The sequence below is a fragment of the Apus apus genome, chromosome 3, assembly GCF_020740795.1.
Source record: "Apus apus isolate bApuApu2 chromosome 3, bApuApu2.pri.cur, whole genome shotgun sequence".
Taxonomy (NCBI): domain Eukaryota; kingdom Metazoa; phylum Chordata; class Aves; order Apodiformes; family Apodidae; genus Apus; species Apus apus.
In genome coordinates, this window is record NC_067284.1 from 44,841,251 (window position 1) to 44,868,486 (window position 27,236).

Sequence of the window (27,236 nt, forward strand, 5' to 3'; positions counted from 1 at the left end):
ACCCTGTCAAAACCAAAAACTGCAGGGACTGTGGAACTGGAGAAAGAAAAGTAAGTTTAACTTTTTCCAATGAAACTTCCTAAGAACAGAACAATGTGGGCAATTGCAAAACAAATTATTTTTGACCTATCTGTCTGGCATGGAAGATCATCTGTATTTTGGAATTACCTTTCTTTTGAAAAGACTGTTTGTTGACTTACATTTTGTCTTGGAAAATAAATGTTAAATAGTGCTTTAGTCCCAGTTCAGGAAAATGTAATTTTGAACTGTGGAAACTTCCTGCCAATCCACTTCTGATGCCCACTGCATAAAAAACGTAGCTGTTGGATGCAAGGAATATCCATTTAAAGGAGTGGATCAATGTACATTCAGCAACCTCAAAGAATCACCTTTTTTTAAATTGAATTTATTAATGCCTTATATTACTATACAGAAGATCAGTTTGTCAGATACAGAGTAAGAGTCCCTATGCAGTCTTTTTTTTTTAAAGAAACCTTCTTGCTCAAATAATGTAATCATGTTAGGTGGTGATGTCAGTAAGCACCTTCTTTGCCTATGTTGTAATGTTTGCCTTCCTTTCATACTGATTGTACCCCAAATAAAACCAGTTGTGTGGCAGAATGAATTAATAAATGGTGATGTGAACAATATCTTAAAGCAATAGTGTCTGTCAGGAAAACACTTAAAATTTCTATGTTTATATGGTCTGGCTTTATGTATAAAACATCCAGAAGTAATTATGTATATTATACTGTAAACTAAAATATTAGTGCATGAATTTATTTTTCAATGGTCAAGATGCTGGTAATTTAAACTGTGTCTCAAATAAATTTGGATACAAGTTTTCAATGTCCAGCTCTTAAATCAGATTCAACAAGTTGCCCTGAAAAGATTATTGGGACTCACAATTCTTACAATTTCTTTCAAGCTAGAATATGGCATCAAACATTATCATCTGAAAAAAATAAAAGAAACCAAGGATATCTTCACTTGGTTTAGAAGAATCTAAACTTTCACCTGTCACAATTTTCAATAACCAACTCACAAAATGTAGAGTGGCCCCATGCATGCAGCAGGCAGGGGACAACACACTGAACTGAGCATCACCAGCTGAGGTGGCCCTTTGGGACAGCAGATTTGACCCTGGCACTGAACAAACTGCTTCACACTGCACACATGGCAAGAAAAGGTATCATGAACATCCACCTACTCACATCGCTAAACGGCTGACAAACTATTTCCACCACCATACACATTGGATATTTAATCACAAGAAACTTAAAATAAACACAAATATATTAAACTTGCCTCAAGAAAGCAAAATAGCGATATTATTTTATGTCTATAAGCTTTATTGATACTTGGGGTTTTGTTTGTTCTTTTTTTTTTCTTTTTTGTTGGTATTTTGTTGGGTTTCTTTACATTTCACAATGCATTCCACAGACTTAGTTCAATACAGCTTAAACTGCAAGTGTATAAATTTTCATTCATCATTCCTCGCATAACAATGTTTAAGTTTCCAAACAACATTTGCAGCATTAGATATTCGGTCCACAGATTATCAGAGTTTGAGAGACTGTAGAATTATTTGCTCAAAATCAGCTACTGTATGTTTGTGCAACAAAATGTATGCTGTAATTTTCTTTTAATATACATGAACGTTCCTTTGTTCTTTTCTCTTTTGTTTGTTGTGGTGTTGTTTTTTTTTTAAAGAGATGCTAGTGTTTACAGAGACAGTTTAGTTTTTCAAGCTTTTGTGCTATGGAGCTAGTCCAGAATTCAGTCAATTCTCTGAAGTATGAAGCACTGTGGAGCAGCTGAAAGATCTAAGCTTTGTGAAACACATATATATATATATTGGCAATTGATAAAACAATAAAATCACAATACAGCTATACTCATACCAAAAAGGCAAGATTTTTCAAAACTTGCTAAAATGGTATATTCTTCTAAAACATCTCATTTTAGAAAATCTGCATCAATCTACACAGACCATACACAGTGCACAAACTGGGAAGTGTTCTCCTCCACTCCACCTGCACTACACCTCTTCTGGAACGCAGCAGGGACTACCTCTGGTGAAGCAAAATGTACAGCTTTCTCAAATCTTTTTTATTAGCCAGTGCTGCACACAGGATAAAGAAAGATGATTAGTTTTAGATCCATACATAGCAGCTTACAATACTTAAGATGATGAAACACATGGCAGTCAAAACAGTTATTTTTCCTCAAACACTGCGTTGCTGAAAAATAAAGATCTGTGAAATTGCACTGCAATGTCAAGGGTTTTGCTATTCCCTGACCCTCCCCATGTAAATCCAAATGAGTATTTTTTTTCCCCCTTAAAAGATGAACTTCCTATCAATCAGTTGCTTCAGGCTTTTTACTCAGTTTTGCGCTTCAACCCAGGGATCTTTGCTTGGATCCTGCAAGAGGAAGAGGAGAGCAAAAAGAACAGCATTTGAGTAAGGAACAAAGAAATAGGTTAAAGAGTCTTAAGAACAGCAACATGTAAAGATAATTGTCAGGACAAGTCAAAGCTACTACATTCAGAAACAGACAAAACTGCTAAATTCCTCTTCATTCACCCCCCCCCCCCCCCCAACTGCAACTGGGGCCTCAGGTTTCACATATAGATTTCTGTTAGAAATAACATAGTACACAATGATACACATGTAACAGATTATAATACAGACATAGCTATAATATACATACAATAAAGCTGTAGTATAATTTGACATGATACACAATATATATAATAAGGTAACAGAATATCATTACTATAATATCATACACATAATAATCATAGAATTGTTTGGGTTGGAAAAGACTTCAATGCATATCAAGTCCAACTGTTGACCCAGCACTGCTGAGTCCCCCACTAAACCATGTCCCTAAAATACATATGCCTACAATATAATAGAGCAACAGCTTCAGCCAGAAAGGAGCTGATTTCATAACCATTCCAAACTTAAAACAAAGGACCTTCCCCAACAGGACTAGTGCATGTAATGCATGTGTTACATACAGGAGTAGCCCATACCAAGAACTATAAACATTATTTAAAAAGCAAAATCAACAAGAACAAAAAAAAAAAATCCCACTCACTTGGCCATCGCATCTGTGACATTCTTGTTCACAAGTCCCAAATAATGGTCAATTTGGGCCTGAAAGGGAAGATGACAGATGTTACAGAGCTGCCCTGACCAAGAGTGGCTTTGCTGCCCCAAGGCAGAGCGCCAGTGCACCAAGATGTGTGCCCCACAAAGACAATTTCCCAGTTTGGTGCGGGACCTCCTACAGCTTCAGCCACAGCCCATGCAAGTGTTTGCCTCCAGGAACCATGGGTAAGTACCCAAATAAATTCATTCCAGGCTTCTGCATCTTCCCCTGTATTTTCCCCTGCTTCTTCTCAAGGCGACCCCAATGTGAGGGTGCACCACCAGGGCCCTCAGCTCCCCTGTCTCCTCCAGGCAAGAGGAAAGCAGCTTAGGTGGGCTGGGCTGTTAAACAGCTTATGCCTTCCGAGAGCAGCCTGCAGCTCCTCAAGCGGATTGAGATGCCCGGGTTAAGCCACATGAATTGTCCATCATTCCTCAGGGCTACAGGATTTCCTTTCGCTGCAGAGCACTGTGTTCTGTCCTAGGAGCTCAGAAAGCAGCCTCAGAGGCTCCGCCATCTGCTCCACGCCTTTCCTTCCCCCTTCCCAAGTCCCTCGCTGGCCGCCATGAGAAGCGCTGTTTTTGAAAGAAGAGAAGGGACTGCTAAGCCAGATCTGGCTTCCCCCTCCTGTGCTATGACCTGCTGAAGACAGTCCTCTAGACTCTACTATAATTTCACCATATGTGTTTTGTTTTTGCTCCTTCTTACCTCCTTCTTTCACGTTACTGGACTATGCTTAGTGTCTCCCACCTCCTGCTTTTGCCAGGGCTACAAATTCCGCAAGGCTTCAGGACACAGATCCTTAATGTCAGCTCCAAAGTGGTTTCTTCAGAAATTGTTTTAGAAGTACTTATATCAGAATTAATGCACTGTGCCTACTGCTGCTTTAGTCCTCACCAAATCTGGACCAGGACAGAAGGCTCCCAGGTAAATCAGGCCTTTTTGGGAACTGTGTGCTGGGGAAACTGCCCTAGACTTCCAGCAAAGAGGAATAGGGAAAAGCACACACAGCCTCAGCTTCCAAGTGAACTTGCTCCTCTTGGCCCTGGCACTGACTCCTGGTTGAAGTCCTATCTACTACAGGCTTTAAAGATTTTAGAAGACTGAAATGAATTTTGGTTTTATTTGCTTGCGGTTTTGCTTCACTGGAGCTAATTTTATAAAGCATTTAACAAATCGTATTAAAGACTCACCTGATGTCTCTCATAAATAACAGGAACACTGAAAAGCGAAATCAAAGCTGGAAAAGAACACATGAAAGGTGTTGACAAAAGGGATGGTGTTCAGGTAAACCAAAGACTAGTTTCTACACCTTGACAATCCTTTTAAAAAGGTACAAGAAAAAGAAATAACTCAGCCACGTGTAATGATCGTTGGCCAGTAATTTAAATAATCCCTATTAAGGAGAAGATGGGCTGTTCTCCAGGTCTCATTAACAGTTAGTCTGGTCACAGTTCACTTTTTCACTGTGGGTTATGCAAATTCTTCAAAAAGGATGCTCAGGCTTCTGCCAGCCTCAGCTGGTTTCTGACAGCCAGCCCGCTCCGGGATACCAGAAACAAGACTACCTGCAGTGGGACAGGGCCAGAGCCAGTTTTGTACAGCAATGACATTGGAGTAAGGCTAACCCTGACAGGGACAAGCACAACAAAACAGGCTTTTAAAATGATACAATGTCTGTTAAAGCAGCAATCTCAAGGAATTCAACAGCACAACTGAAAATTATCTGTTCTGCAGTGTTATCAATGTCCTAGAAAAAGGACACACAACTGTAACATCTTGCTACACTCTCGAGAACACAGGAATAGCCTCACAGTATTGAGCAGAGTTCAGTGCTTTTCCAGGGTTATTTTGTATGCCAGGTATTTCACACTATTTAAAGCACTTACCCAGAATCAGTAATGTCAGACCATTAAACAAGGCACCAACGTAAGTGAACACCCACATCAACACTGCAAACTGAAAAGGAAAAAAACCACCATGTCAGCACACAGTCTGTCTTACCAGAACACACTAGTTAGAGCAGAGAGAGAACTTCTCTAAACACACAAATGAAATTAAAATGCCCCAAACTCCACTTTCACCTTTGTATGTCTTATGTAATTACAGATGAGTGACAAGATGGCTGAAGGATTTAGTAATGGATATGTGGCCTCTTGCCTGTAGGTCATGGGGCTGAATCCAGCCCAAGTCAGCAGTGACCACAGGCTGTCAGTGCCCGGTGGCTGCTCAATGACCTCTGATTTATACAGCACTTCCAGCCCCACGTTCTGTAGTGACAGGCAAACGCGGTTCCTACCTCCCACCCTTCAGAGACATGGAACAAGACAGGCACGGGAGAGGTTAAAGGGCTGGCATCTGACACAGCACTGGGTGGCAGAGCCAGGAAGAAGCAGGCAGGGCATCTCCTGGCATGGCAGCTCAGCAGCCAACACAGGAGCACGGCCACTCCAGGGCTGCAGCACCAACGGCGGCACCCAACTATCGCAGCTCAGCTCAGCAAAGGCCTCAATGAACTGCCGACCAGACCAGGTAGAGATGCCTGCCACAGCAGGGGAAAAAAACCTGTCTGGAAAGCAACACGGCAAGGCTGGCTTGATTGACTTTTCTCCCTTAAAAAAAAAAACAACACAGGAGCTTTGGATGCTAAAAAATTCAGGGAAGAGAGGAGTCAACAGCACCATACAATCATAGAGTGGTTTGGGTTGGAAGGGACCTTAAAGATCACCTAATTCCAACCAAAATGAAGGCTGGCTCTAAGTCAAAGACAAATTCAAAAGGCAAAGACATCCTTCTGTGGACAGACACCTACACCCTCCCACTGCTGTAATTTCTGGCTGGGTATCCCAGCCCCTAACTCGTACCCAGGCACTGTTCCTCCCTCACTGCCACCCTGCTGACTGCCCTTGCACAGGCTCTCCTCTGCTCCACTAGCTCTGTACAAAGATTTGCACAAGTTCAAGCCCCTCAGCTTTCTGCCAGGTGGAGAGTGTCCCAAACACACCTCTGACCTATGCTGGGCCAGGAGGGGGCTGAAGGCTGCCAGGTCTATTTCTGTGTAGGATTCCTCCCCAAGGAAAATCAACCCATTTCTTCTAGTGTTGCACAGCCCATAAGGGACTGAGCAGAAGCCAGGATCTGGGTGTCAAGATATAGTGGATTTACTGGTGCTTATTTCTTGTTAAGCACTGAATTAACCCTGCATTGTGCAGAGCACACAGACAAGACTCCCCCAGCCCTTTAATCAATGGGTTGTTTTTTGTGCAAGACACTGTGAAACACTGACAAGCTTGACAGACATGGTGGGGAGGCTGCTGCTGGCACCAGGGAGAGCAGATCTGGGCACAGTCAACAGCCCAAGGTGAAGCACTCTGATAAGCAGGAGATACACAGGAGGAAAAAATTGGTACAAAGCACTGGAAATAAAAAAAAACATGTCGGAGGACTGTGGGTGTGGGTAAGGATCTAGCCTGCAGCGTGGTTACTCAGAAGTTCTATATCCAAACGTATCTTTTTTTTGCTTATCTTAAGATGAAAATATGCAAACTGAACAAAATCAACAGCCAACAGTAAGAAATGGGGATGACAGTCAATGCAAGTTTAATTGCATGACCCAGTTAATGACATGGAGTTTACCTCAAGAGCTTCATTCAGAGCTGATCCCACTCAAAATGCAGTAGGATGAACTGCCAATGATGCAGTTCTTTATCTGTCAGTCCTTTCTAGATGTGATGCAAGCAGCACCAGAGGCACAAACTGAACCTCAGACAAGGCTGCAATGTTACCATCGACTGCATTCCCACTGAAGGATTTTGGCAGGTTGATCAAGAAAAATAAAGCAGATTTCTCTAAACTCCCTCATGATTCATTCAAACCTTGGCCCAGTTCTGCTCTCCGCAGTGCCAGGGTGAGAGCTGGCTGCCAGCCTCTTTGCACAAGACATTTTAACAGAGCAAATACTTTCCTTTCAAAGCAAGTCTGTGCACCCAGCACACCCCCCTCCCCAGAACAGGGAGGAAAGTCAACACTTGTACTACAGCGAGAAGCCCCTGGGTTTGCCACCATTCAGAACAACTCTCTCGCAGGCTGGGCATTCAAGCACACACAGCACAGCACCGTGACACCTATCCAAGATCTCCTCTGCATGAACACCACTCCCCAAGCTAAGCAGCACCACCCTGGGTCAGGTGGACATTCAGTAATATTGCTGCAGACCATGACAAAGTCAGAAAATGTGAGTTTATGTAGGCAGAAGGCTAACAGAGAGCAATCAATCCCAAAGTCCAACAACTACCAGAACTATCCAATCCCACTTACTGAGCATTGAATTTATGGCCCAAGGAAGATCAAAATCCAGGAGTTAACAGGCTGACACAGGCATTGCTTCTCCCAAAGTCCATCCAGAGGAACATCAGGGTCTAATGACAAACTGTGTTGCATGCTCAGTTTTTATCCAGGATCTAATGACAAACTGTGTTGCACGTGCAGTTTTTATCCACTTCATGTATTCATACCGGGAGGTCTCCCTCCCTCTCAGGAACCACAGAGCCCAGCAAGAGCACCTCACTCTCTGCCATGTCAGTAAGGGACAGCCATCACAAAAACTGGGGCTGCCAAAGCAAGTTACGTTCAGCAAAAACCTCAGAACCCCCCTCCCAGAACTCCTTCATATACTTCTGACAGAAGAAGACTCGTGGCATTAAGGGGAGTTTATCTCAATCCCGCATTGGTATTTATTTTGTATTGGGGTCTATTTATTTTTTTTCTTTAGAAATGAGACAAACTCAAAATGCAAAAGGCGTACCTCTCTAAACACTTACAGCTCTCTAAGACAAAAAAATGAATGCAGAATGCAGCCCAGCACTGGCCTACAAAGGTAATACTCCACACACTGAGGACAGGAGAGAAGCAAAGTGCACAGCTCTAACTCAGCCTGAACATTACAACATACAAAGCAGCAAAAAACTCGGTATATCTGATGGACTGAAGTGAGTTTTTGCCTACCTCATTCCAATGATTAAATGACTCTCCAGTAACCAAAGCATACTGCAATTTAATGGCAAATCCAAAAATGCCCATCCATCAGCTTCTTGACTATAAACCAGCTCAAACACAGCACAGAGCTCCCTTTCTCAAAACATCAGCTGAGCAAAGACCAAGTGAAAGCAACCGTGTCCCAGCAGAGCGGCCACCGCTGTGCAGCTGGGGGTGACGCGCTCCATTGCTGCGTGTCAAGACAAAGGGCAGTTTTTTTCTCCTGGGACTCTGGCAAAGGTTCCTGTGGAACTGCTCCTCAAGAACTGTGAGGAACTTGGTCTTGTCCTGCATAAATATTCAGAGTCCTTTTTAAGACTTCCCTGACTGAAGCATCATTTAATTTAAAAAAAAAAAAGAAACCTCAGCAAGACAGACTTTACAGCCAGAATTATTACACACAATAAACTGACCTGCAGACGTTATGTACATCAAAGCTCTGAAACTTTAATTATACACAAACGTGCTGTTTCCTATAGTCAAGATGTTTAAACTACACAAGCCAAGTTATTTTTATTTTTTTTAAACCAGGGCTGTTACATTACATAACACCGCAGAACCTTAATGTTCTCCTCAAGCACGGACTCTTCAGAGATCAGTTAACTTGTGCTGGTGAATTGTCCTGACATTCACTGGTTTCATATGAGGGTTGCTCCCAACTACCATAAATTAGACTAATTAACCTACATAAAACGTTTTAGATGTCAGAAAAGGAGAGGGGAAACAAATTAGTTCAGCTGAATAAACATGTCTTTCCCATAGTCTTTCCTATCACCATAGTATTTTAAGTGATTAGAGTCCCTTGAAGACACTTGGACTGGAATTAATTCTACTTCTAACATAACTCCTCTAAAAGGCCTTATTTTTAAAGCAGTGTTAACTGAAACAGCAGCTGGCTGTTCACTCCTTCCTCTTCCTTTACTGCAAGGGATTGTGATCTCTAAACAAATGGCGTGGAAATTCTTGTAATTCAGATGGAGGAACATATTACAAAGGGCTTAATTATTAAAGAAATACAAGTGACCTTGTGACTGCAAGTTTTTCTGTGATACTGTTTGATAAGAACTAAACACAACTTAGGCAAAGTTCATTGAAGTTCAAAGAAAAGTTAATTTCAATCCCCTTAGAAACCCACAGTAAACAAAGAAAATGTTCCTTTCCTCCCTCGCACACCAAGTTTAAGTTATCAAAATGTAATTCCAGCTGCATAACAGTAATTCGTTTGGTCTAGGCTGCGGCCTCGAGATGCTGCAGAGATGAATCCCAAGTATTCAGTCACTTCAGCATGAAGGTGAGACACAGCTTCTTGCAGACCAGATGGACAGGCAGTGGTGAGGATTTAGCCATCAAAATCTAATCCCTGAGTGGAAACACTGGCAAGGCACAGACCATAACAGCCTTATTTAAGTTATTCTGCCATAAAATTTTTGCAGCAGTATCAAATCATGTCCAGAAAAATGACCAGAAAGTTCAGTCACCTCATAAAAGTACTTTCACTGCACAACCCTTTAGGAGCATTAAGATGATTACACAAAACCCCAGGCAAATATCCCCTCTCCTCTTTCTCTTCTGAGAAAATGAGCCTCTACCACAGGCAGCAGACCCCAGGTAACGACCCAACAGCCTTATAATCTTTCCTTTAATGCAAGAGACTTGCACAGCATCAAGGGCAACTCTACAGCACAAAATCTGTTTAAGTTGGAGTATAATGGGAAACTGGATCCAGAAGCTCTGGGTATTATCCTGAGATTTGCCTCTGATTTCTACTGCACTAATACAACAAAGACTTTTACAGCCTTCCTTTTGTTCTCCAGGTTTCACTAGAAACCCCTTCCCCCAACAACTCGAAGGGCTTTACAAAGCACTAAGGAAGGGATTTACTGGAGGATAAATGCAACTTTATTTTCAAGAAGATTAAGCAAACTGAAAGAGAAATGGACAGCAAGTTGTACTCAGTAAAGGAAACAGTTGTTTGAAAAATGAAAGAACACGATTAGCATGAAAGGAGGGAATTCTTACAGAACAAAACTGAAGGGTTTTCAGCCAATTCTTTATTTCTTTAATTTTTTTAATTATTAATTCTTCACTGACAGTTTTACTCTGCCACCTTCAATCAGCCCCATTAAATACTTCTTGGACATATTCGAGGTATCTGTTAAGACAGTACAGCACACTTGAGGTAGAATAACTTGCAAAATCCATTTCAGTTATTTGCATCACTAAAAGAAGCAACTATTCACACCCAAGTCCAGAGACTGAAACAAGTCTCCACCTTCCTGGTAAAACACAGGCATCACTTGGTCCCCACTCTTCCAGCAAAAAAGTGGACATAGAACTCCTGCTGTTTAAGGAGAGTAACTGGACACTAGCCCCCCCTCCCCCCCTTGCTAGCCTCAGTACAGAAACAAGCAGAAAAACAAAACCAAACCAGACTGTGCTAGTCTAGCCCAAACCACAGCATCTTTCAAGAGGGAGAGATGTATGTTAGTGACAAATTCTGAATGCCCAGTGTCTTGTTTGCTTAAAACATTTCTGCTATTAAGCACCAGCAAGAACGTGTAACAACTGAACTGCATATGCAACCAGAGCTTATTTCAGTTTTCCATTCATTTTTAGTATACTGTAAAAAGCTATATTTCTGGGGGTAAAAAAAAAGGCATTTTACTTCCAACAAGCAAACTAAACCTCATTATTTACTTCTACTGAGCCAAAGATGCCGTTGTTCATTCATGTTTACAAGGACTAGCAGGTTCTGCTAAGCCAGGTCAGCAAGGAAGCTATTTACACAAGGCTGCAGTACCTCCAGCTGAAGTAAACTTACCTTCAGAGAATCAACTAAGTCATCCACTAGGAAGAGACGTCTCAGCTCTTTGACTGTGCCATTAACATGACCAAGCACAACATTACTGTATTTCTGAATAAGTTCTTCAGACACAGCTACATCAGACTCCAAGTAAGCCCTGCAAGAAAGAAATGCTTATGAAACTTTACTGTAGAAGTGCTGCCAAACAGTACAAACCTCTTATACATACAGTATTAACATAGTCTTTTTATGTTATAAAGAGAAAAACCTCATTGTATGAGGGATACTAAAAGGACAGAGCAGAACTATGCTAAGTTATTCTTAGAAGGTAAAAGTTAATCTTAAAAAAACACTCCACAACTTTAGAATAAAAACATAGTTCCTCTCTCACTGCTATACTGTGCTAGTGCATTTACTAAGTCACACACAGTCTTAAGAGGACTAGGCAAAAAATGTGCCCCAACTAACATAATGTGTGAGCAGACAGGGCTAGTGGGTGGCCCAAGGAGTGCCCAGCACCACTAGCACATGCTGCTTAGTCTATAAAGTCTCTTCCTACTCCTCAGCATATTTTGTAACTTATTACACTAATAAGGCCAATATGGATTTTAAAAAAATGAGAGACAGTCTAACGATGTGTGTTGTTCTCTGGTTTTGCTATTTTATTAGGCAGCCTAATATTCTATGAGATTCCTACATTTTTCAAACAAAATAATCCTACAAACACAACATATCCATTCACACTGCTAGAAGGGACTTCTGAAGGGGCCACTATGCTGTAACAAACACACTAAGGCACAGTAAAATGAGCAAGTTTTCTATTTCCTAAAAAAATTTCATACAGTTACTGACAGTAGTTCTTTCAGCAGAAAGATATAAGCTCCTATCCGGTTACATGTAGTTTCCTCTACACAGCAACTTTTATCTGTACTTGCAGTGCCCATGGCAATTCACACTCTTTAAAATAGAGAATAATTTATTTATCTAATTGGCACGTTGAAGGGAGAAGAAGCAATGCAGCACATCTGTAACAAGGCACTAATCTTAGTTACTACAGTCATTAAACTTAACTTTTGTTTGGAGGCATTCTGCTTTAGAGTATTTTTTACTTTTTAAAAATAAAACTGACACAGTGGAGGCTCCTATCTATGTCATTTAAGGCAAAGTTAAACGTGGCCTTGTGGCAAGTCCAGTACAAATGAAAACGCTTCAAAGAGTAACTGCAGAGGGCGGCCATTTCAAGGCCACCTTCTGCTATCCACTGTATCACTTGGCTTGAATCTGCACACCCTTCTCAACTCATCAGACAAGATATTTGGTACCTGGATCAAAAATTAAATTGATTTCATTGCTCTTCATTGTCATGCTAAATTCAGATTAAAAAACAGCCTTCTTGTAGTTAAAGTTACACTGATAAAAAGTAAGTAACCATGTATGTTGGACAAGAATGTCTGGAAGCTTCTTACAAGTATCAGTATTCTCAGAACTTAAATGGTAAACCTGGGAATGCTATCTGGATGCTGAAGAGCACTGCTGGGTAGACAGAACAGGATTTCAACTGGGAATTATTCACTCTAATGAGGGTGAACAAGGAGGGCCATACAAAGCCTTGATGGTTAAAAAAAAGCAAAATCCAAACAATAAACTAAGTTCACAAAAGTGATATACTTCATACTGCTATCCTGAATGTTGGTGCCAATTGTTCAGATGTATTTTTTTAAATCAGTTTTAAGCTTGAAAGCAAATACTCCCTTTTTTCCACAGTTTTGCCCCACAGCTGGGTTAGGCACAGATTGCCTTCTTCTGGGTAAATGAGCCACTACTCATAGTCAAGGAGGAATGCAGGAGAACCCAAGGAAACATTTTCTTTTGACTTACGGAGGATGGAAGAAGAATGAGAATAATTGGAAACACCACAAAATTATTAAGAGAGGTGTAAATAAGATGGGAAGCAGGAGTTTCTGAAAGGGAAATTGAGATTGAACCACTTCATTGATTTATTTAATAAAAGGAGAGAATCAAGCCTGAGAGGTGTGGGACGTGGCTGGTATGAGAACAGGAAATGTGCACTCTCACTAATTACTCTAACACAGTAATAAGTTTTTATTTCTCTTAAGATGCAGCTTTGCAATAATGGGCACCTCCACACAGGCAAGGATGCATACCACATTCCCACAATGCAGGGAGTGCACACACCTCTGCCAAATACCTTGGAGGGCTTCTTTGAGGACCTCAATTAACTCTGTGATTCAACTCCTCAAGCCTTACAATTCAGAGCCCAAACTTCTGGATTTCTGATCTGGACAAACTGCAATGAGCCTGAGTGCTGCTGATGACAGTGCGTCCTTGCACGTGGAGAGAACACAGCTACACTGCTACATAATAAAACACCAATTAAGAGTACCCTTAAAAAAAAAAGTTCCAAATATATTAAAGAATCCTCTGATACATTTACTCTGATTCTTTTGCTGAAAGCACTGAAAGTGCTGCATCTCCGGGGTACCCTTTAAATTTTGTACATAATTTGCCACTGATTCACATCCTGAAGATCAAACCATTCTAAAATATACGTATTATTCCATTAGATTGAAGTATATAATTATTTTTTTTTAATGTAATTTAGGATACTCTAGCATTCCCAGGAAAATCCCCTGTACCACGTGCTCACTTCATTTCCTTTATCGCTGTGTAGGCAGATTTTTCACCCCAGAAACCATTTATATTCTTATGCAACACATTACAGCGTACGTCACCTCCTGCCTCTAACAGCACCAATACTGCTGTGCCCCAAAGCAATACACTTTGTAATTTAAAAAGAAAAATCTCACCTAAATGGGTGGCCTTCATCAGACTTTTGGATTGCCTGGATAACTCCCTTGTATATCCTAAAGCTGATGGTCACGGAAAGCAGGGCCAAGGCGATGTAAGCTACCACGCTCACGATGCTGAACACTGTTAATGAAAGCAGCAGGAACAAGCTGGCACCAAACACCACTCCTGTCTTCTTAATGTCTCGCCAGTAAAGGAGGTCAACAACTAAAATTTAAAAGAGTGGAGAAATTAGAGCAAGATAACCTTTTGCGTCCATATGAAAACAGTAAAATACGATTCACTCGACTGCTGAGTGTCATAAAGAACAGAACTCGTGATCTCATTGCCAAACCAGAGCAGAAATGACAACTAGAAATAGGTTATTTTAGCACTGATTCTGCACTGAACTTCAGATTATTGAGATTATGGTTATTAGGATTACCTCAAATCTAATTGCTAAAATTTAAGGACAATCCTGCCTTTAAGCAATGTCAGAATTAATCTCTCCAATTACCGTGCTCTGTTCTGCACCAGAACCACAGTGGTTTGTGCTTAATTTCATTTTATTTTTGTGGAGGTCACTGACTGAAGAGATTGATTCTGATTGTGAGGATAAATGACGAGACACTATCAGATCTTTAAACCTTTTGTATCTTTGCAAGTCTGGTACAAGCAAAGGCACTGCTCAAGACCCATCAACAGTTTGTTTCCTTTTGACTGAAGACATTCCCATGGGAGTTTATGATGTTGGTTATGGGTGAAGGCCAAGCCACCAAGAGGGAATAATCCCACTGAAATTTCAATCCAGGCTAAATCTCCTGGGCTACAACGCAAAATACATCCTTTGTAAACCAAGTTTATTTTTTCCTTAAGCAACCCCCTTGAGTGAACACAGTAGTATGCCATTTTTAGGATCACTGTGTAAACTACACCCTTGCACAAGTCACAGGTAATGGCTTAGGACATCCACTGCAAACTTGTTTGTTCTGAGGTGCTGTTCATCACCTTACTCAAACTCATGACATCTGCAAACATCTCCGTTGCAGAGTAGAGACCCAGGCAGGAGCATCTAGTCTAGTTTTATACTTCATAAAGAGACACGCTATAGAACTCATTCTTCACAATTTCTGCTTCCACAGGTGATTAGTTTTCACAAGAACAAATTCCTCTTCTGCATCAAAACCGCTTGTTAATAGCAACAATGGAAGAGTTATTAGATACAGAACTCAAGACAAATTACTGAAAAATTACTAGAACATAAGCTTACCAATCCTCTCTTACCCTAAGCCTCACTGAAGTTAACTGTAAAATAGCATATCACAATTCAGAACAGATTCTTTCTCTGAATGTCTGTAAAAGGAAACTAAACAAACATTTTCACTATTTTTTCTTACAGGCTGAAAAACAGGTAATGCACCAACATTAAATATTCGAAAGCCTCCACAGGGCAAAGTCTGCAAAATCCCTTTGTAGGTACAATATGAAAATGCCACTGGGACAATGGTACCATTTCACAGTGTTTCAGAAGCTAAAGTCCTTTCCTAATTATTCCGCAAGGAAAGGCTACTGTGCAGTAGGTGCTGAAAGATGAGAACCCTGGTCAGAAACTTAAAGCTGCCATTTTCAAAATGCAAAATATTTTATCCCAATATTTAATTAATGTTTCAGTAGAAACTTCCTGCAGCTCTACAGACAGAAGCAGGCTGCAGTTGCATTAATGTCTTAAATTTGTGACAAACCACAACTGCTGTGGAAAGAAGCAGCCTCACTCCTCCACCACTCAATCCCACTCCCTAGCTCTGGATGGCCGTGCAGCCTGTTTTTCTGTATGCTGCTGACAACTATTGTACCAAGAAATAAAATAAAAACTAAGCCAGATCAGATTCTGGATGTGGTTCACCATGTGACTCCGCAAACATGTGGAGTGAGAGATAGAGCAGCCAGCTGAAGGAGGCGACACTCCTGCTCTCAGAACAGCACCCATCTGAAGTCCTCGTCATATTGCAGCCCAAACTATCGTGCACCCCAGTGACCTGTTATTCCACTGGGTCTCTTCATGTTACAAAGCTGCACTTCTCTTTTCCCTGCCAGACAAATTAAGCTCTAAGCAAAAACAACTTTTCTTTCCTATATGTAAAAATCAAACAAACAAAAAAATTAATCACAGAATTCTTTTTGTATGGGCTATAATCCCTAAATTTAACAACATTTTATTTGGTTCCTTTGGCTTTGCTTCTAAACACAAAAGTGTACATTAGTGTCTCTATCAGTACAACTTACGTTAGCAACTTCAGCATGTAAAAGGAACTTAGAAACAAAACTGTGAGCTTGACCTAAAAATCACTGTAAAACTGTAAACCTAAACAGGGCTGCAACCACCCCTGACAGCTGGGCGAGATTTACAAAACCAGTCTTAGCAAGAAAGGTTAGTGGATTTTGTGCTTCTAAATCATGCAAGAAATCTTTGGAAAAAGGCTGATTTGTTTTTGAGTATTTGCTTCAAATACGGAAACTACTTATTTTTAAATGCTGCAACCCGAGCATCCATCATTGAAATTTGGGTGCTGCTCCTGTATCAAGTGACACACTAAGTATGAGCCCTACTCCTCTCCCCTTGCAGGCAGGATTAGTTCTGCAAATCAGATACTCCCTCCTCTGTAGCACAGTTTTAAAGCCTCTCCACTGATGGTGGGTTTACTGCCTCATAGGAAGTAACCTCTTGCAAGCAGTAAGGCATTACACCCAAACCCTGTAAGAAACGTAAAGGCAGTAATTCATCCGCATGACAGTTTCCAAAATACGAAAAACAGCAGCGAATTTCTGGAATTGAAGCATACCACAAATGGGAAATGGACTCTAGGGACCCACCTTCGAGTCTTTTGTTCCCAGCAATCAACAAGAAAACCCCCCAGCTAGGACCTCCCAGGCCAGAGTTAATCTGCACATGAAGCACTTTTCCACACCCCATTTGAAGAACTACCAATTCAGCAGCAGCCTAGCGACACCGTATCTGGTTTCACTGTATATTCCTCAAAGGAAAACTCAGTGCTAGAGGTCACCGATTTGGAGTTTTTAGCCCAAGAGAGCACACGATGAAATTGATTTGTATTCTTCAACTGACCAGGAGCAGGTATCTGCCCTTCTTTCTGAAGTAAAGGATTAAAATGCTTTACTAGAAGCAGCTTTCTGGCTTTAATTTACATACAAGGTATTCCCAGCAGATAAAAAAAAAAAAAAAAGAAACAGAACAGGACAACAAAAACCCCAGCCAATTCTTCTCAGGAACAGCCCCGCCGAGCAGCATCTTTCCTCGCGGAAACCGTCTCCGGCTGGATTTTACACCACGCGAGCGATCACCTCCCGCACCGCACGCCCGTGTTCCAGGCCTCCCCTAAAGCAGGAACAGCTGCCTACATTTGGTAAGCATGAACTGTCACTTGCTGCGTCTAAAAATAGCGCTGCCAGCATCTGTGCCTTACATGCACAACTCATCCCCTCACATCTCGCTTTGAAAGCAAGCGCTGCCGTACCAGCCGTTTCCCACTTCCACGGAAACTCAACCCAAAACTGAACACCTCGGGGTTTTTACGACGATGAAAACACACACACCCCCACAAAAAAAAAAAACAAACCACAAAAAAAACCAACAAGCGGTTTAACACACACAAGCTGATCACGCTCTTTTTGAAAAGAAACACGACAAAACCCTGCACCAAGCAACCCCCTGGTCGTTGTTTTGGTTTGGTTTGTTGGTTGTTTCTTTTGCAGAAAGAGCAATCGCAACCCTGGGGAGCTACCGGAAGCGTTTAACTCCCACCCCGCGGCAGCCGGGGAAGGGGAAAAAAAAAACAAACCCCACGCCACGAAAGCGGGGACTGACCCATCCTGGCGTCCATCTTGCGCGCCCGCACGCCGCCCGCTCCGGGCCCCCCCCCCCGCACTTCCTGCCGGGCGCGGGGCGGCACGCGCCGACGCGCCAGCGCGCCGGGGAGGCGGGGAATCCCGCCCCGCCCCGCGCGCGCGCAGCCGTCCGGGCCCCCCGCACCCCCAGCTGCGGGTAGGACCAGCCCCCCGAAGGAGCCACCAGCCCATCCAGGGGTCAAAGTCTGCCAAGCACAGGCACCGTTACGAGACTGGGGTCTGACGTCTCCAAGACTTCCCACACCAGAAGGACTGCTTAAAATCACAGCCCACAAACCAGAACCCCAAGCCTCCTTTCGCCCTGCTCTGATGTGCTGGGCCCTCGGCTGCCTCCTTGCAAGTCAGGAGCAGCGGAACAAACCACAGGCTGGTCCGACGGGGTGGTTACCGCAGGGCTGCACCCGGTGCCAAGCATGCGGAGCTGGCCTGACCCAACCGAGCCCTTCCTCTCCCAGGAACAGACACCGGAGGGATGGCACAACCAGTGGGACTGACAGGCCTGTCTAGCTGGATCCCAAAGGCCAGAAAACAAGTCTGCAGCACACACACTTGGCACATCTGCCCCACCACCCCGAGCAAGAAAATGCAATACAGACTTCACAGCAAACGTGCTAGAAAGAAAACAAAGCCAGACACTAACAGATTGCCCCCCCCCCCCAAAATGCAAATATTGGATAACAAGTATTTATAAGTACTTTCTTTCACTGCTACTTCATCATATAGCCTTGCATGTGTGCACAGTGTAGGAACTGGGAAAACCATTCCAAAGCCCTGATTGCTCACAATAAAAATTTAAAACGCTCAAGGGCTACACAAGCCTGTGCAACCTCTTCCACTATTTAACTCAGCTGAACCAGAATCCAGATGATAGGTTTTCAGCACGTTAACAAAAAGAGAAGATAATCCTGGGATAGCCTGGGAGTATAGCTGTGGTGTTCATCCTACCATTAGCATTATTTGGCCATTAAAATCTGACAATTCAATGAAGTAATTAAAAAAATAAATAATTGTATACACTTTACTCCCTGGGGGCCTGTCTTTAAAATTGCTAAAAATAAAAGTCATGCCATCCCCCAGGGTTAAGCCTATTTCAACCTACTTATCTAGATGATCAATACCTGTGGTGATGAATACCACGAGCTGTACCACTTTCACTATGGTTCCTCAACTACTAAGGCTGCAGCACAAGAAACATGCAGACCAAAACTAAGTTAGGATTATATTAACCAGAAATCAGTGCTTTGGTTGGAAAGTCTAACTATAAACTACACTTTTGGCTCTTCTGACCTCACCCCCCCTTTTTTTTTTTCTTTCCCAACCAAGAATTTCAGGCCTGGCATATGGAGGGCTGAACATTTAAACTAGTTACATATCAAGAACATATTCCTAAACACTGCAGAATCTCTCTTCCTAATATTTTTCAGCCCTTTAATGAAAAATTTTAGATTTGATAATTTCATTTTTTTCAGGTTATTTTTTTTAGCGTGGAAAGAAGCATGTTGCAATATTTGCTTCTATATTTATTTTGGGGCAAGATGAATAGTGTCAACAGTCCCTGAACTTTACCCATCATTTTCCATGCCACTGGAGCCCAACCTAACAGAGGAAGAACATTAAGAAACAAGGAGTCTGCAACTTGTTACCAACAAATGCTATCAGAAAACACTACACCAGGCTTCAAGAACAGTTGCATACAGAGAGGAACCAGCCTCTTCTGCTTCCTCAGAAAACTACCTTCTTCTTCTGCTTCCCGTTTTTTTTATACTCTATCTCTACCAGTCAAATTATAATTAAAACCTCAAGGCAGTCAGGACTTCTTCCTTGGAGGGAGAAACAGGCACTAAACCAGCTTCCTCCACCTGAGGGGATGCCACACTATAAAAACAAAGAGTAGGGAAGAGGAATTTAAAACACTGCTTGAAGCAGTTATACCAGCACAAAGTCCGTAGGATGGGTTCAGGTTTGCTTTGTTCCTTTCAGGCCAGCTCCATCACACACAGAAGCCAACTACACAAACCCCACATTATTGTCCTCCCTGCAGCTGTAACAGCATGGCTTCCACTGGGTAGTGTCTTCTCCCCAGAGTACCCCCCTGTGCCATACAGGAACATTCATGATTGGCAATTCATTACTTGTAATTCAAAAAAGGTTCCATTATTCTCAAGGCCTGAAATTCCAGGCTCTGCAAGGTCTGCTCACAGTTGCGGTGAGGGGCAGACCACCACCAACCCTTCTCATCAGGTTGCAAATGAAAACCTTAAAATCGGGCCTGAATACCCAGAGGTCACTCATCTTTCAATTTTTACTTTTTTCCTGACCTCATCCTTTTTTTTTTTTTTAATTTTTCCTTTTCCCCAACCTCGAGAATTTCAGGCCTGAAGTATGGAGTGCTGAGCATCCAAACTAGTTACATACCCAGAACATACTACAGCAGAATATTTTTTCCCTGATATTTTTCATCTCTTTAATGAAAGATTAGAACTTGAAACTTGTTTTGCTATAGCAAAGTTTTTTTTCCCCTGCAAGGCTGTTTTGCTATGTATTTCGGTCCTGACAGAGCATTCTATGGATTCTAGACAGCTGGTAATTTTGTCCCAGGGGAAAAAAAACCCCACAGATTTTGAAAAATAATTATTAAAAAAGAGGAAAACTTTACAAGTACCAAGGGCCCTTCAGGAAGATATTCAAGTACCCAAAGATGATTAAATTTTTTTTAAGCGTGTATGGTTGATAAAGTTTGAAGATTACATATTCAAATAAGGCTTAAACTCTTACACACTGAACACTAATATAATGATCCACAGAGATTTACACTGGCAATCTCCCATTGGTGCTTACAGGAACAAAGGTCAGAACCACAGTAATTTAAGGTTAGCTACTTATTTACCTAAAACAATTTGATATCATGGCTGTAAATTGCTGAAAAATCAGACACAGGTTTACCTAGAATCCAACAGAATTATGAAAAATACAAAGCAGACATGTTTAAGGATAGACTCCAAGCACGCTACGCCGAAAAGAAACCCTCCACCACCACCACCCCCCTGCTGTAGTCTGCATGCAATCTCCCCTCATAAAAGTATTAATCTACATGAACTGCAAACGCTACGCTATTTCGAGTTAATGGTTAGCATTATTAAATTATTAATAATCTAGGAATTTCAAAGGAACATCAACCAAATTCAGCCTATGCTGGCATTTGTGCGGTGCATACAGAAACACGCTGTTCCTTAACATGCTCTGTATGACTGAAAAAGATCTGCAGCGTCACACCAGCTATTTCACCTACATAAATAATTTATCCTTCTGCACGGCTCTTACTTACCCGCTTTAAGCCTACATCTTTTACCATTTTGCATGCAGCACAGAAACAGATCTCACACAGCCGCATTTCTTAGCTAAATACATGCTACGGACACCATTCGCTAGAAACAACCCGCAGCATCTTAAAAAAAAAAAAAAAGGAAAACCCCACAAAACAGGTGAAGGAATAAATACCCTTATCCTTCCAGCTGCTCGGCTGACTGTCCATCTCTCCACAAAGGCTCTCCCCTCCCGCTGCGAGGATCAGTTATGCATAGCAGGAGGCCCGCTGCAGGAGAAGCGCTGCCCACCGGCGCAGGGTGGGGACCATGGGCTCCCCGCCGCCTCTGCAGCCGCCGCTGCTGCACTGGTGCTGCAGGAGCCGGTCAGATGACGGGCGGGGTGTGCTCAGCGCTGACGCAAGGCTCCCCGCCGCCCCCAGGCCGCCCCGCACCCTGCAGCCCGGGCTGCGTGCCGAGGCGGGGCCGGCTCCCCCCGCAGGCAGCCCCGGCGGGGCAGCAGCGCGCCCGGCGCCCCCCGCAGAGCCCCCCGCACGGCTGGAAGTGTCACCAGGCGGGCTCGGAGCAGATGGCTTCTCCAACAATGGTTAAATAAACCTCCTGGATACGCCTTCCCCTCTTCTTTCTGCGTTTCTTTTTTTCTGTTTTCAACAAATGTCCGACTGTCTAGAAGACCAACAGAGGCAGCTTTGTACAGCATCTCTCCCTTCAAACAGCCTGAAGGAAAACACAAGAGGACCCTTTCTGTGCCGGCGGCACACGGCTCCTGAGGAACACCGCAAGGAAGGCTTTTTACTGGTATCTTTAGTCCCTATGGACTGCTCAGCCATGTTTAATCATCTTAGCTCAGGTTTGCGAAGAACAGTTCTCTCGCCCCCTACCTAATTTCTACAACCAAACACCTTTTATTTTTATTTTTTAAATTCTACATCAGCACCCTGTCTTGCCAGCTGCAGACCTGACAATTCAATGCTCCCTTCCTTCAAATAAGAACAAGCACGGGAACGCTGACACTACTAACATATAGGAAGTAACATACAGGCAATATTGTACAACAAGAGAAGAGCATACATTAGAAACCACAGATCTGGAAGGAGAGAGGAAAAAAAAAGAGCTTTGAGAACTATTTTCTCATTCTGTGCTCCATCCCTGCTGAAAAAAACAACATCACGACTACCCTTCTAGTCTAGAGTCTCTTCTCAGTAACCGGGGCTGACAATAAAATGCTAGAAACTCCCCACCATTGCTTCAAAACCTTTTAAAGATTAGATGCACCATTTTTCAAAGGACTAGGAAAGGACATTTGCACACTTCCACAAAAATATTGCAGACTGGCTGGGATGGCGATTCTTACCCAGTCCTTAAATAGTCAGCTGTATTCTTCATTAAAACAGACAAATTCACGTGGAGAAAAATTACCATAAAGTTACCTGAAAGCCCCGTTCATTGCTTCAATGGCTACATAAAATTTAAGGCCTCCTTTGACAGCAAAGCCATTATGTATTTTTAGCTTATACAAAGATGTGCATTTCATTCACACAGTTTCAGCAGGAAAATCAAAACATGTACCACAGGAGGGAAAAATGGAAATGGAAAGCATATATTCAAGCATTACAGCACAAGAACATCTGAAAAGTTGTATTCCATTAAAAAAAAATAAAGTACAAAACATCTGAAAAACTGCTTCAGTCCTTCAGCTGAAATTCTTAAGATTAACCGGAAACCACCAAAATCTGATTGTCCCCCCACATTTGTTTGGATGACTGCATTGTCATTAAATTAGTTTAAAAAAACTAAACTCTCAGAAAGTTCTTTGTACTAATTGTCAAATACCTAAAAAAACAGTTTAAAGCCTCTTCATCTTCACATGTGCTTCATTTAGTACATTTATGCAACACATTCCTAAACAGACATTTTGCAGTAGCCACACATGCAGCCACAGCACACCAGCAGCAGCCAGAACATGGACAAACACATAGCCCTGTCCTCCCATCTCAAATGAGCCACCAACCCTCTCCACAGGAGCTCCTCCCTGCCCTCAAGGATTCTCCTCCTTGCATACTCAATGCTCACTCTTGCCACCCTGTGCACATGACACCTAAAATGAAATCTCTATCCCTCTGCACTCACATCTTGTATTTCAGGCAAGAGACACCTGTGTAACCCTATTCTAGATATAAACTAAGTACCAGCACTGTCAAACTTGTGTAAGCTTTACAGCTTCATCAGGGACACGGCAGACCTGTCTCCACACCAACATTTAAACAATAACTATCCAACAGGCTAGTCACAAGATGGTATTACCAAGTCACCCAGACAACTAAAACAGATGCAATCAATTCTAAATATGTTCTTCTGCTGAATGCACCTACCTTCCAAGGGGCTGCACTCCTACTCACCAGACATTAAATCACCCTGAGCACATGGACTGACAGCAGCACGTTTGCTCTGAAGAGCATTCCTGACTTTCCAGAGGAGAGCATTCTGGATGACTACCCAATGCTGCTCTCGCCTGACACCTCATTCAATGCTGGCCATCTATCTGTGCTTCTGGGGAGGCTGGTAACTTACTACAAATGCTCCGTTTTCTCTGTAATTCTGCAAGTAATGGCCCAAAGGCTGCATGCTGTTAGTGTCCTTGGCTGTACCAGCCTTTGCTTCTCATGAAACACAACAGATTTGTCTTTCCTTCACAAAAAATTTCACTCAAGGTTTTGGATTTTTTTCCCTTGTTTCTCCCCCTAATCCCCAAATTCTCCACCCTGAAACAGAAGCCGCTATTTATTATTATTTACCTGGTAGCATAAAAGATGACCTGAGCAGCCAGAGAATGTAAGAATACAATCAGATGAAATAAAAACTAAATTTTGTGTCAAATTATATTTTACAAATAAACTGCTCCTGAAATGAACTCCAGAGGCATTCTAAAGTTATTTTTCCCCCAGTGAAAAGTAACAAAGCAAATCAAATCCTTCCCATCTGCCAAACAGCTCTATTTAACTAACTACCAATATGGAAATTAACAGAAATTAACCAAATTACCACAGTGCTGGTGTACAGCAGCATTTCTGACTTCTTTTAAGCTTCACTTAACTGTAATGACCTGATTTGCTTTTATGATTTGGGAATAAAAAGAAAAGCTTCATCAATACCATCACTCAGCCACCCTTTCAAAGCACATTCCCCCTTTTGAATTTGCCCCTTCAAGAAAATCTGGGAAATTTAATGTATTAGTAATTTGTTACATTTCTATAATTCAGTTCCTGAGTGCCCTATGGGATATTTGAAAAGAAGAAATCTGTAAATCTACAAGACTTAATCTGAAATTAATGTCTACAGAGTCTGATGTTCAAAACCACCATGAAACAAGGCTGTCCTGTGAAAGTGCCTGCCTTTATAGTGAAGATCTCAATGCCATTTTCCAATGTTACTGTAATGTTCAGTGGGAATATATAGAGAGATTTAAGCTGCCAATGTGGTTATATTTTGGTACACAACTTTTTGTCACGGTCAGAGGTTCAGATATGGAGGAGAAGTTCTACAATACACTTTGATTGTGTAGTTCAAGAATATAAAATCTTCCACACTCCACAGATCAGAAAAAATTTTATGGAAAGCACGGTTTTCCAGCCTAACTTTGAAAATAATCTCCATCCAAAAATAAGTAAGGGGCTATCAGTGAAGGAAGTCTGTAAAAGAGAAGGGGTAAGACACATAATAAGTATATTTGAAGTTTTCAACTCTATTAAACTCCTTTAAAGAGCTCAAGAGTTTCTCAGAACCTGGACTGCAATCCTCTGACAGGCAGTGTGCTGGGGCTACAGCTCATTCAGACACTAGATGGCATCAAAGCCCGCTTCTGGGAACACCCTTCAAATTATGACTCCCCAGATCCCTGCTGCGCTGTCCTGATGTTCACGCAGTCCCCAGCACAAGCCCTGGCAGGAGCTGGAGCTGCAACACTGGCGGCACAGGTCAGCAGCATCTGAACCATGAGGAAACATCTGAATATGCAGTATTTTTACGGAGATCAGGAAAATATATTTTGAGTCTGGTGAGCATGAGAGTGAAGCAGCAGGAGTTCCTGCTAGGAGGCTAAATACAGCACGTCCTGGTACATAGAAGGGAAGAAAAAAACTACCACTGTATCCAAGACAGTAGGAAGCACTGGTGTTGCAGGGGGTATTTGCTATTGAAATTGTTATCAATAGGAACTTCTTCTATGCAGAGGGGGGTTCTTTTTATTTAACTACAGTTCTGAGTTTAGTTGGTTTGTTGTTTTTTGGTTTTGTTTTGTTTTTGAATTTGTGCAGCTATGGAGTACAAGGTCCCTGTAAGTCTGATAGCATGTCACAAACCATGTCCTACCCCTGAGGCTGTTCACAGCTTTATGGGAGTGGTGGAGCTTTAAAAAAAAATAAAAATCTGTAACTGTGTTAAAGAGTTTCTGTTAGCTGCCTTGCAGTCTGCAGTCTTCTGGGACTGTTGGAAGTGACACTTTTAGGTACATATAGATATGTTGGCATTTAGGTTAGCTTTCAAAAAATAGCACTGTTAAGTAAGCGTTCAAGAACCTTAAGCGCACCAGTAAGGCAGTTCAGATTAACATTCCAACAAGCATCACTCATACAATCACATCAACCAATTTCCAGAAGTCTTAAGTCACAGTCAAATCTATTTCAGTTCCACTGATGGGAAGACAAAAACACTCACACAATAAAGGTAGACTCAGAAGGCCAAACACATGCACAGATCCACCTTTTGGCCTTGTGATGAATTACCTTTCCTTTCTGAGAGTATAACAGACAAGTGTGTTAGTTCTTTGAAGCTACTTTAAAATTGTGCTCAAGCAGTGAGGTATTAAAAGCAAACATCTGATTTTGTTCATGGCTTGTCATCAGACTCTTCAGGCAGGTCTCAGAAGTCCAGATTCTGTATTCTACGTACAGCAGAAGTGAGCGAAAAAGTAAACAGCAGATTGTGAGGGGACAAAAAAAAATCCTAGAAAAAGTGGACCATGTTTTTGAGTTTTCACCAACAGAAAGACTGCAGACAATTCCCAGTTCCCCACACACCCAGCCCAGCCTGTGCCCAGCCCATCTCCTACCCCTCCACAAACATCAGTGCTGGACAGACATGTGCCTTGTCCCAGCACTGTGCCACTAGATGGGAGAATGAAGACACCATTCAACTATCACTTCTCCTGCTATGGCAAATGGTTTTACGCACAGCTTCTCCAGCAGTTTCACATGAACAGGAGCAGCTGTGTCCTTGTCAGACCCAAAGTAAGATTCTTTCTTCCAAAGGCAGTGATTTGCCACCCCCAGGCTGCCACATCATGCAATGATAGAAGAGACCTCTGCAAAGGCTTTCTGGTTAAAAGAACTAAGAAGTAAGCTAGCATACCACGTATAATGTTTCTTTTTTTTTTTCCTGATCACTAAATAATTAGCCTGTTGACATAAAGTAGTAGACACACAGCAGCTGTTCTCTAGACAGTACTGTATGCTGGAAGCCTGAGCACAAGGAGCCAAGTCCTCACAGAACAGTGTGATACACAGGTATCACTGAAATTTCATCACAAGGGAATTGGGAAACACTCCTTTCTGCTTAGCTTTATGAGTAGAAGAGGTGGGACAGGACAAATGGCAACTATCATGCAAAGCTGATAAAAACTGCATCCTCTGCCTCATTTTTACAAACCCTATTTCAATTGTACCAACACCCTGATATTTTCCTCAACATACACCTGTTATTCCCTTCCAAAATACATTTGATACAGGAGACAATATGAGAAAAGTAGCATTTTAAGAACTGTAGACTGTAGCTACTGGGTAAGGATAGTACTGATGAGTCAAACCAACATTCAGTTTTCCATTTAGAACAGAGTCATTATACTCTCTGAAGTAGCTGGTTTTAGTGGGAATGTGTCTCATGCAGGACTTAAATAGCAGAAGAGTGCCATGACAGCAAAGGGCAAAGCACTCCTCTAGTCTAAAAGAGATAGAATTCCATTAGGCATTCAGTTTAGAGAATAGAAAACATTACAACAGTCCTACCCATCCTTTAACTTTCTCCTACTTTAACTACACCTAATCTGAAGAAAAATTTACTACACTGAAGTCTAAGTCCCACCTACAAAGAAAAATAGAAATTAACATCACAGCATGTATAAACCAATT

The 27,236-nt window shown here is 42.1% G+C and overlaps 1 protein-coding gene across 4 annotated transcripts in view; it reads right to left on the reverse strand.

Moving 5' to 3' along the window:
• Window positions 1–1,331: 1,331 nt before the first annotated feature.
• The window catches only part of RTN4 (reticulon 4), a 45,477-nt gene continuing 19,572 nt past the window's right edge, over window positions 1,332–27,236 (reverse strand). For 2 of the 4 annotated variants that reach the window (XM_051616065.1, XM_051616066.1), the window contains 6 exons: window positions 13,828–14,035; window positions 11,018–11,156; window positions 5,052–5,121; window positions 4,356–4,402; window positions 3,109–3,167; window positions 1,332–2,426 (listed from right to left, as the gene is read on the reverse strand). In XM_051616065.1, the coding sequence (XP_051472025.1) occupies window positions 2,384–2,426; window positions 3,109–3,167; window positions 4,356–4,402; window positions 5,052–5,121; window positions 11,018–11,156; window positions 13,828–14,035 (566 nt within the window). In that variant the 3' untranslated portion in view covers window positions 1,332–2,383. Of the gene's footprint in view, window positions 2,427–3,108; window positions 3,168–4,355; window positions 4,403–5,051; window positions 5,122–11,017; window positions 11,157–13,827; window positions 14,036–17,690; window positions 17,784–21,229; window positions 21,420–27,236 lie in introns of those variants that run through there. The other 2 variants (XM_051616067.1, XM_051616068.1) reach the window with 2 other exon arrangements.